The 12333-nt window shown below is 37.5% G+C and overlaps 1 protein-coding gene across 19 annotated transcripts in view; it reads right to left on the bottom strand.

Moving 5' to 3' along the window:
• Positions 1–12333, bottom strand: part of MECOM (MDS1 and EVI1 complex locus) — a 533659-nt gene that overhangs the window by 266259 nt on the left and 255067 nt on the right. For all 19 annotated transcript variants that reach the window (XM_014846458.3, XM_014846457.3, XM_014846455.3 and 16 more), the window contains one exon: positions 9932–10269. In XM_014846458.3, coding sequence (XP_014701944.2) covers positions 9932–10269 — 338 coding nt within the window. The remainder of the gene's footprint in view (positions 1–9931; positions 10270–12333) is intronic.

Here is a 12333-nt window from a genome sequence, read left to right as displayed (position 1 = left end):
TAAAACAATATATTAGTGATAGTTAAAGACAAATATATGAAATGCCACTACAGAAGGATAGCATCTGTAAAACTGGTATTAATGCTACATATGATGTTTAATGTTTACTTCTCTGGATTATTACAATCAGTTCTTTTCAGCTAGTGCCGTTAGATCAAATGTATGTTAACGTAAATATCTACGTTGTAAAATGTTCAGATGCAGGATGAAAGACTAGTCTACTGACTATCTGATACTCACATGTGACACCCTTTTCCCCAAGTATGATTTACGGATCCCATCTGCTGCCCTTCGAGACAAATGTGCCTCCAACACATGTCACCATTGCATTGTGACGCATTTGTATTACCTAAAGGCAATAGATGACCAGTGCCTGTATTCAGAGAGGTTTAGCACCCAGAGGGCAAATCCCTGTGTGCCCTCTGTGTGTCCCAAACTCCACCTATATTATGTGTATGTAAGTAAAAACAACATCAAATAAACTCTAAATTTGACTCTAAAGAGAAAAATTGGGCAAAGGTCTGTGACAAAAAAAACTAAATGGTCCAAGGTGTGTGTGTCTATTTCTTTAGATTTCACGACCTCGCCAAGAGAAGCCATAGTGTAAGTGCTCCCTTGGTTAAGGAGGGTAAGGAGACAGAAAGATTGATGGCCCTAGCCCCACACTGCAGACTTAGACTGACAGCAATGGCTTTTGGTTACCTCCTTCTCTACTTGTCTTGTTCCCTCAGCGTTATTGTGGCTAACTTTCCCCTGCCCCTTCACTAAAACTAGACAAGGTCTGGAATGATCTCCAAGTTTACCTTGCCCTATACCGAACTGATTGGGTCTCAGAATTAGCGGCTTTGTGAGGAGATCACAGAAAGATGGAAGAACTCTGCATCTGTGTCTCTCCAGCTGTGTTCCTACTGTTTAGACTTAATCAAATGAGCAGAAATGTATACATCCACCACAGCATCCTAGCATAGTTTATACCTCTTTGAAAACCAAGTCCTGGATTTCCTATATTCCTGTAATTGGAATGATACCAGCTCAAGTTAGAAAGAAGAAAAAAAATGAGGGCAGAGCCAGGTAGCCTGCTCCAACATGTAGACTAGGTTCATATAAGGAGACTCTTCATACTCATCTATTGAGATGAACTTATTCTAACTCATTGGTTAGGCAGTCTTGCCCTTGGGTGAGGTTTCCAGGAAACCCATTCAAGCAAGCAGTGTTGCGAGACCAACAGGAATATCTGTTTTGAGGGCAGCTGGCCTCTGTGCCAGGGTGGAGATTCTATGCTGGCATCACACACCTGCTGAATTCCTACCACAAGAATCTAAACAAACAAAAAAAGAAAAAAGCAAATCATCCACACCTGTGGCTGCCAACTGATTGAGGTTTCTGTGCCACGCCAGGCACACCTGGAAAGGCTGGGAGGTCAGCTGCAGTGTCAGAGGAAAATACCACTGTCAGACAGTTGGAAGGATGCACAAAGGTGCCCATCTCCCACGGGTCTGTGACATGAGCCAACTGGCCAATAGTCGTAGGAAATATAAGTCACAGAAAATATAACCATAGTCATGGAAAATATATGCATATTTCCTCTGCATAAGGAAAACTCTAGGTGTCGGTGTGGCAGGAGAGGAGAGAAGAGTTCAGAGCAGAGGTTGTCTGTGATCAGCGTCCTCTCCCCATCACACCCCCAGGGAGGAAGGAGGCTTCTTTTCTGAATCAACAGCTGGCTCCTTGTTTATTAGTCAAATCCAGATACTAGGTAGCCCACACTAGGTGATAACAGAATGGGAAAAGGCCATGTTGAGTAAGTTCATCTACATGATTAAAAACATTTCTATAACTATAATTCATATAATATTGTATATTATATATTTATACAATATTGTTATCTATAATTTTATACATATGTATATAAAGGCAGAGGTCTGGACTTTGAGGACAGGTTTGAGAGGGGAGAATCTTTGAGAGCAGCGTCTGCTGGGTGTGTGAGATATTGAAAGAGTAAGAAAGTGAATTGCAAGAGATCTAGAGGGAGGAAAAATTTGTTCTGCAGGACCTTATAAATGGAATACCCTTTTGATGTTTCTGAAAAGGATTTATTTTGTTTTTAAATTTTTTTTGAAGGGGGTAGCAGTTACTGGGCCTTTTCTTTTTTTTTTTTTTTCATTTTTATAGTGACTGCCAAGATAGAACCATAAGGTGTCCCACTTTATAAGGTTACATAGAGAAAATGTCAGGGCCAAGCATCCAAAATGCATAGTTTCGAAATCCAAATCCAAAATTTAGATTCCAAAATGATCAACTAAAAAAGCAGAAGAAGGCATATGTACTTGTGTGTGTGTGTGTGTGTGTGTGTGTGTAAGGTTGTGTATGGGTTCTGGGGACTCTTTCTGAATCAGATGAGATTCTACAACTGATTTCCTAGGATTAGGTTAAGAGATACAAATAAATTATTTTCTATGTCTTGGGCAGCATTTGACTGATGCAATAGAAGTCTGGTCTGAAAGCTGATGGGATAAATGCTTAATAGTGTGATAGGATTTGGATCCAGAAATAGGAAATATTGGGAGCAGGTGGCATGACCAACAATCATAGAATGAAGTTTTAACTGTTCTTGAACTGCTTGTCTTATTCCTGGGCATGAACGCTCCTCTGAGAAGATATCTCTGAGATTTTCTCCTTTGGTCACGTGGACCCAGTTCACACTACAGTGTGAGCTCCTCAGTGAGGCAAGCTATTTCTGTGTAATGTTTGTTCACCTTTTGTCAGTACAAGCAGAAGTCCCTTTATAACAAAGCCCCTGTCAAATTTCTTGTGCTGTACTAAAATCTTATCATATCAAATATCGCCTTGAAAGAAATGGCAAACTAACAGGTAGCTGTTGGTATCTATTTGCTACACACACACCCAAACCTCTCTTTATGTTATTCTTTCTCATAATGATGGCTGACCACTTCTTGCTCTTTGTTATTTTTTGACAATCCTACTAATTATCATCTAGAAAATATTCTTAAAAAGGATACAGTATTGGATTTATCTTCAGCTTCAGCCATATCATGAAAGGCCAAAAGAGATACCAGAGCAAAAATGAGGATAGCATTTATTTACTGAATTTTCCTATAGCTACCTATGGCTGAAATACTAATCAATTTTTTAATTCTTGGACAGAATTATGTATAAAGAGAAGTACTTCATCAAGATTATTGTGTGATTCTATCAACGAAAATAAATTTTGAGAAACTAAGATGCTACATTAATAAAACTTGTTATTAATTGCTCAAATGAAATAGTATACAAATCCCCTCGGCATCCCCATTTCTCCATACTACCTATTTATCATTATTGGAACAAATCCTCTCCATACTGCTCCAGTGCACAAACTAGGCAGCAAAGAAGCTGCACCAAGTCCTTTATCCTTCTAAGGTAGATTTGAATCCGTTTCTCCCTATTACTTCCCACTGCTTCCAACTTATCCTCGAGGAAGAAGTCTAGAGACTAGAATATCACCTGATGCAGTGGTCCCCACTAAGTATTCTAGAATAACAAAGCATTATAAAGGATCTCTGCCTTGGATTGACCAAATCCTAAAATCAACTGTCAAATCTATTAAAAGAAGATCTTTTCTGAACATTTCATGCTTTGAACCCATGAGTTTTACTATTGATTTAGTGACTAAAGAGGGAAGTAATAATCATGCAAGTATGGGGGTGAATCAGTAATAAAAGAAAGCCATTTTGGTCCATTTTGTGAGATATACTAACAATTATTATCATTATTATTATTATTATTTGCTGAGGAAGATCAGCCCTGAGCTAATATCTGTGCCAATATTCCTCCACTTTATATGTGGGTTGCCACCACAGCATGGCTGACAAGTGGTGTTGGTCTTTGCCCAGGATCCAAAACCCTGAACCCGGCTGCCAAAGCAGAATACGCCAGATTTAATCACTATGCCATGGGGCCAGCCCCCTACACTAACAACTTATGTGAGGGCTCCTAATTGGAAGAACATCACCCAATAGTCTTTTGAAAATGAATGACCCACACACAAATTCTAATTGACCACCAAGGCAGGCAGAATAAAACAAAAGACTGTTGATACTTGGGGAACTTTTATAATTTTTTGATATCAGACTTGCCCACGTCACTGACAACACTTTGGAAGTACTAGAAGTTGTCAAGACAGTGATGAGATGAATCTATATGCTGAACAACATCAATACCTTTCATGGAAGAAAGCATAAGATGAGCAAGCCCCTGGTATTGACAGAGCATATGTGGGGAGAGAGGAGGACTTCTGACCTCTTCACAGAAAAGAGGGGTCCCTCTTTAGTCCAGGTCAACATTAGAGCTAGCTCATGGTGCTTCAGGACAGTAAACTTCTATTTTCTTTCAACAACCAGAGGCTGAGTTTCTACTGCATCTGTCGGAAGCCCAAGATGAATACAATAGATGGCATCCTCTTTTCTTGATTTCATTGTATTCTAAGAGAATTTATAACATCTTCTTGGGCCCCAGTGACAATCACGTTCAGGGTCCTATTAACTAAACCACTTTTTCCCTTGGTATTTTCTCAGTTCTTAATTCCTCACAAAGCAAATTTGAATATCCAAATTATATTTGCCATCTTTTAAATAATATTGCAAAAAGTTAATAAATACTTTGTAATGTAAAGTTTTATGGTAATATCCATTTTATTATTAGATGATATTTCTCTTTGTTAATACCCATTAAGGACAGACACCCTTTTAGATACCTCATAGTCTTCCTCCTCTATTGGAATTAATTCTTTTCAAAATTATTAAGGCAATCCCTCACTTATTTATCTAGCTTTAAGAATATGCAACTTATTAAGTGTACTTTCTTTCCCATTAATGAGTAAACGTTTTCCTCTGAAATCAATGCCAAGCCAGACAATATTCATTTTTGGCCCAAGCAGACCTAAAGGTAAATAGGGGAGAAGCATTGCCATTCAAAGACATCTGATGCATCTCTCTAAAATCCCAAATTACCCCATTTTTCTTGATTACCAAACATGCATTATTTGTCAGCCTCCTGACTCTGAACTCAGTTGTTAGGTGTCTTGAAAGTATGATGTAGTTGTTGCTGTTTTAATGGATATTCATGTTCCAGTTAACATATAGATTGCATGTTTCCATAGGTAAGGCATCACTGCAGAACTCAAAATCAAACTTACAGATGTGAGAACTATTTCTTTTGAAATGATGTAGGGAGGCACACATTCACTGTAATATCACATTTCAAGATTACAGTGCTAGGCGTAATGTATTGTCAAAGCACTGCATCAAAATTATTTAATGAATCTAACTCCAGTAAAATCTCTTTCCAATATTCCTTCCCATCTATTTAACAGAACATAAGAGAAATTTACTGTCCACTCCTGTAATTATTTTTCTATGTCTGAATATGTGTATGATTGAGGGGAGAAAAAGAAAAGCTGAGTTCATACCTGATACTTTAACTGATCAAAGTAATCTGGAGCAATTCTGGCTGAGATGGATACAACAGAGGGTTTGATCTAATTGGTGCATCATCAACTGACTTACATCTATTTGTGGAGTTTTATGATGACAATGACAATAAATATGAGCAAAGAAAATGTGCTCAATAACAATATTCCAAAGAAACAAACTTCAGATTCTTTTTCCAATGATCTATCTCAGACTATTAAAAAATATGCCACCCAAATAACTCTTTGCCTTAAGAAGAAATGTATGAATCTCTCCCGAATCCATGTTTTAATTGTTAATTAGGAAAAAGTCAGTGCTCCTTTTTCAAATAAACCTAGAGTCCCATAATTAGACCACCCTAGAAATAACTGAACTTCTAGGAAGAAAGAACTGGGATAAAGAGCAATAATTTATGAAAATCAATAAGTAAAACGTAATTGGCCTTTGCCCTTTCTAATGACCCTATGCTAGATCTGTACTTTAGCCAAGTTTTTGTGGTGGTGGAGGGGGAGGTGTTTTTCACCTTTACTGAACTTCTCTACCAGGTGGAAACCTTTGGTAGCCTTTTAACACACAACATCACATTTTATCCTTACAACAACCCTGATTGGATAGGGACAATTATTAGCACTGTGTTACATATAAATAAACTGAGAGGCAGCGAATTAAGTAACTTTTCCCAAATCACTCAACTAGCACACAGAGCCTAGAGGAGGATGTAAGCCCAGGAGTCTCACTCTAGAAGCCTGCTTCCCTCCGCTCTGCCATGCAACTCCCATGTTATCACATAATGGTCATCTTTAGAAGGAAACACATGAGAAGACCCTCATCTGGAACAAACAGAGTTTTTAAAATTATTCCTCAATCAATCAGTAATTCTAAAGTTCTAAACCTAAGAAAAAGCATTCTATCACAAATTACTTTCAGGTCCAAGAGACAATCAAGTATTCCCCAGTCTCTGAAGATTTTTTTATTAGGGACAAAGGCAATCGCTGCCAAACTCTAATATCATTTTTAAAGTTTCTCTTTATTAAATCAATATTGGTTTGGCAGAAATCACACAAATGATGTTTTTGATATCTATGTCTTATTTTGTCTGATCATATATTTTGGTCTGTAAGCCATATACCTATTTCTCTAAAATATAAAATTAAATGATTTTCCAGAAATGCCTTATTTGGGAAATATATTTAACTTTTAAAAAAATTATTTAAATGGGGTTCAGAAAGGTGGCCCTAATTACAATACAATCTTGGAACTTTCTCTTTTAAACGATTTCTTTAAAGAGACTATCATCTCCTTTTACTTAATTTTAATTATATAAAAACTAACGATGTATGGCCATTATTATTGGCCCAATAGTCAAATAAAAATGCAGGAACCAATTGTTTTTGTGTAGTTTTCCTAGAATCGCAGAGTAGTGGCAAAGTTAAGACTTGATTCCACATGTCTAAAATCCAGATTCTAGCTTCTTCCATGAATCTACCTCAGCCCCAACTCCTTGCTTCCTCTTTCAGAGTCACATAATCTTATATCCATTCTTTCTTTCATTTATTCTGTCATTCATTCACTCACTCTTTTATTGAACAATTATTTGTTAAATGTCTGTGTTGTAGACTAAACATTTGAATCCTCCCCAAATCCATATGTTGAAGCCCTAAACCGCAATGCGACTATGTTTGGAGATAGAGCCTTTAGGAGGCAACTATGGTTAAATGAGGTCATAAGTGTGGGCTCCTGATCCAATAAGATTAGTGTCCTCAGAAGGAGGGACACCAGAGTGCTCTCTCTCTCTCTCTTTCTGGGTGTCGGTGTGTGTACATGTGTGTGCCAAGGATGAGAAGGAAAAGGAGTTTCCAGGGACACAGATCAGTGTGTGCAAAGAATGGGGGCTTGATAGAATATGGGAACTATAAATCAGACATGGTTGAGGTGGGAGAGAGTAGAGTCAAAATGACCCATTTTTGGCTTGAGCAACTGGCCAGATGGTAATGCAATTTAGTATACAGGAAATGCACAAGGAAGGGAGCTTCATAGGGAGAAAAGAGCAAGGATAGTACTGGAAATAGCAGTGATTTGTTCAGTTACAATAGGCTGGGTTTCTGTAGGGGAAACATTTAGTACAGAATCTGATGCATAGTAGGCACTCAGTAATTGTTTGCTGAATCTGGATTTCTTCTGTTCGTGTTTATTTTCCTTGGACTAAGACGTTGTTTCCCTTTCAATTCATCATTTTTAAAAATGAAGGTGTTTCAAAAAGAGAGGTCACACTACTTAATCAAAATTATCTGTCTAACCAAAGAGGAGGAAAATCAGCTACAGTTGAGGGCAAAGATGACGTGAGAACGATTAAAAATGAGCACACAGGAATAGGATGAGATGACTTTGTGAAAGTGCCTTGATGATCATGATTGGATTTTGTATTAACTAGGGTAAGATTTAAAAAGAAAACACTAGAATCAAGAACTCAACTGCTCCTTCATGGATAACAAGTTTGCCAAAATCACAGGAAAGTCCTTTCTCAGGTTTTGTGCATAATGTATCTAAAGCAGACAATCCCCACTCTCCAAAGCGAGGGTAACCATGAAAATGGTGAAGAAAACCATTGAATTGACCATCAACTAAATTCTTGAAGGACAGAGAGAGAGTGGATGATCTTCAGGCAAAAAGTCATGAACTATTTATAAAGCTATCTTGAATTCCAAGCAATAAAACAACTTGGTTTTGGCATAATGAAAACAACCATTTTACATGTCTCAAGGTAAGTATTTACTTATGTATATACTGAAGACATTTTACTCCAAGGGAAAAAAAAATAATTATTTTAAAATTTCCTCCAAATGCGGAATTTTCCCCAGGTTCATCCCCCAATCCATAGGTATCCTGTTTAAAGAGGCACAATCCTGCATTTACCAACCCTGTAATTGCAAAATAATTTCATTATTAAACCTTGGTTTATTCCAAGCCTTCTGGATAATCTCGAGCAGTACTGCACTTGTTGTTTCACTCAAGAGATTTTGTAATAAAAGTTTAATGAGTTACTTATTATTAGAATGTTTATAGCCATTATTTTAAGGTGAACAATAATGACGTAAAGTTCGTACGCATTTGGTTTAAAACGTATTCAACTCACATATCAGTTAATGCTACAGTGATTTTTTAAAAATCTCTTATCAATACACATGTCTAAAGGCAATGTAGCTAAACTGCAAGGTTACCAGAGCCGTGGCTAAGAACAAAACGAAGGAGGGATTTCTCTTTGTAATCACGTCAAATCCAGATCCTAATTTTTGGCATTTCAGAATTTGAACAAGAATTGTTTTTATTACGGCATTTTGAACAGATTTCACAAGGGACACGTATAAAGAAAAGGGACAAAAATTTGAAATTAAGTCCTGAAGGCAATGCATACTTATTTCTATTTTAAAAGCTAACCAGATATTCTATTAATGACCATAAATATTGAGAACACACCAAAATAAATCTAGTTTATCCGATTTCTGTCTGACTGAAATACTATGAAACCAAAGGTCAGCCACATCTCCAAAAAACACTTTCTTGCCCACATAGAAACTGCCTACAGGTTTTTCAGATATAGACCAGATTTTCCAGAAATTATGATGCTATGATTTAACCACAACAGTTTTCAGGTTATAAAAATAAATGGGAAGTATACATATCCACTGAATCTGTAGAAAAATTATAAAATCAGAAGAATAACATTGTTACTTCTTCTTATTGAAATAAAATTTATTTAGATTTTATATTCAGACCATAACTCCTCATTCTTAGACACTGTCAGATGGGTTCTGTGGAACATTTGGCTGAAACTAGCAACTGATTTTCATACCGCTTTTTGCTGTCATTTCTATACATGAATTACTCATTAAATCAATTTGGATACAAAGAATCATCACAGAACTCAGTACAGTGCTCACATTCTAGAAGCACACAGAATCAAAGCAGGGTTATCAGAGGCGAGGCAAAATCTATTAGAAGAACACAGAGCAAAATGAACATGCAGAACAGAAGTAAAACCAAATTAACTCATAGCCACAAAATGAAGAAAACAACTGTGTCCTCCAATCTTCCAGGAACCCCCCTCAAGAAAAGAAAAAATACAATAAACATGTCATATGATGACATTGTTCGCTTATGCCACATACTATATGGATGGCCATATGCAATGTTCACTATAAAAACCATACTTATTTCCTTAGGGTGTTTTCAAGTTGATACTATTCTTTGACCATTAATACTTGAGTTCTCTTCAATCATGCTATACCTTTAAGCACTACTTGGTTTTATCAAGAAGTGAGCTTGTAAGGGCATTCTTTCTTAAAGACATAGTTGAAGACATTTTGCAACAGAATTTGCTTATTTTACCACCATTCAAAACAAATTCATCTCTTCTTTATACATCTGAATATATATAAATGTGTTAACTCAAAATATATTCTTACCTCCCATCCATAACTGGGGTCTTTCAAGTTTGACCTCTGCTCTCCCACATAAGGCCCAAACTTTTCACCTACTTCAATCTTCCTTTTGGTCCATATTCCTAGTCCTGCTCCAGGCATATTTGACTCTCGAAGCTCAAACTCAGCAGGAATAGGGATATCATCAGGGATGTAGATGGGGGCTTTGTAAGGAGAGCCCTCCTTTGGAGTGAATGCTTCGCTGGACGTGGCTGGAGAGCATGGCTCTTGAATATTGAGGGAGGGAGTGTTGACTACTCCATCTGCATCTGGCATCTCTTCCAAAGGAATTTCAGGGTAACTGCCATATACACACTCATTACCTGTGAATAAATAAGAACTTCGTGAATTCCTACTGATGTAAAAGAGAGAAAATTCCACAGCTCTGTAGTTACCTTATAACGTCGTTCTTGAAGACAAAATAGAGAAGAACGCTGTTAAAATATGCCTGCATTAAAATCTCTATCATTCACAGGGAGGGGAGGGGAGAAAGGATTATTGCCTTTGTGGTTTATCTATGGTGAATCCATAAATCAAATGAGCTAATCTTCAACTGTCAATACTCTCACGGGCCAGCTCAATCCATTACTGAGCTGGGAAGCAACCAACAATTTAATTATCAGGCTGAATAAAGTAGAGATAAGAAGTAAACATGTGTGTACTTACAACCCTACAAACCATCCCAAATTAGGAGCTGATAGCATTATACGATGTCTTGGAAAATTATATCATGCAATGGTATCTTGGACTAAATTGTAGGAGAGTCATCAAAGATTCCAAAGCCTGCCATGTGCAACAAAGCTTAAATTTGTGTGGCTGGATTATTTATTGGAATATTAATTTGTGTTTGTTCTCTCTCTGTTTTTCCTTTCTCATTTCAAACACATCGCCAAGCCCTTGGTATTTCCTTGCCTCAGTAACTTATGCAGATCAGAAAGGTAAAGTTACTTGAAGCTAGTGATTCCTCTGGACATTTGTAAAAGTTAAAATCATTAAAGAAATTGGGTGAGTTTTACAGAAGGGGAAAGAGAGAAGAGGGGGGCCTTAGGGTGCACCAAAAAGAGAATTTCCTCCAGAGCGAGAAATCAGAGATCAGAGGGCCTCTGCATGGAGCAGTGCCCTGGGGGAGGTGGCAAGACCTTTCAGGGGATAACAGGGTAGAGTAACTAGGAGTTTGGATGCTCAGGACCGGGGCCTTAAGGATTCCCCAAAGCAGCGCTAAAAGTAGGTGAGTGCATCATTGCAGACTTTAAGATCTTTATGCAACTTTGGGAGGGGGTGTAAGAACTTGACTTGAACTTGGCTTTCCCACCATGACTTAACTTGAATTTCCCACCAGTTCAGAGTTGAAGGGGATTTCAGCTGCCTTAAAGCAGACAAACACTTGTTTCTTGTCCACTAGGATTATGGACTGAGAGTCATACCTTATTTGATTGATTCATAGACCTTCAAGGGGAGAACTAAGAAAAATGGGTTAAAATTACAAGGAAATGGATTTCAATGAGAGCCATCCAAAGGTAAAACGGGTTACCTTATGTGCCCAGCTCTAATATAGTCTAGATAACCATAAGTTAGGGATGATATGGAAGAATTTTAGCTTCAGCTTGGTGACAGACTAGATGACCTTTAAGATCCTACCAACCCTGCAGTTCTAGGAATTATTAAAGTCTTCCAAGATAGTTTATTGGGTTAGAGGGTAGAAAACCTGAGTTCTAGCCTCAATTCCTTCTCTGATTCATTATGGAAATTAATTAACTATAACACTCATTAACAATTACCCATCAAGTACTGACTCCTCTTAAAATTTTGTGAAGTGCAACGTAATAGTACATGCAAAAGGATCTTTCTAATAAAGTGCTTTGTTCTTGATTCAAACAATGAGATAATTCCATTTTAACCAAGCATAGAACCAAACTCCAAGACTCAAGCTTATACCTACGAGACCTTTGATCTCAACATACAAGCTTATTACCATTCAAGTTCAGCGTATCCAGAATCTTGTACATTATCATCTGCCCTCAAATCGAGTCTCCTGCCCAATTCCCCATTTCCATTAAGAATACTATTTTTCCCCTAATTATCCATGTTCAAAGGTCTAAAATAACATGGACATTTTCTCTCCTTCATCCTCCAATCTGTTCAGCCATAAAATGCTGTCCATTCTTGCAGGATCTTCATCTTCATCCCATGCTTTCAGTCCACATTTTCATTCCTGAATTTTCAACAGTCCCCTAAATGGGTCTTCAGACCTCCACCATCTTTCCAGTATCCCTCGACCCTGCGCCTGTACAGTGCTGCTGGATTTATCTTTTTCCCTGCACAATAGCCTCCAATAATTCCCAGTGTCCACAGGTAAAATTTAAAGTTCTTAGGCTTGTAATAAAATT

The sequence above is a fragment of the Equus asinus genome, chromosome 5 (genome assembly GCF_041296235.1).
Source record: "Equus asinus isolate D_3611 breed Donkey chromosome 5, EquAss-T2T_v2, whole genome shotgun sequence".
Classification (NCBI taxonomy): domain Eukaryota; kingdom Metazoa; phylum Chordata; class Mammalia; order Perissodactyla; family Equidae; genus Equus; species Equus asinus.
The sequence above is the reverse complement of the archived record's forward strand: the minus strand, read 5'-3'. Positions and strand labels throughout refer to the sequence as shown.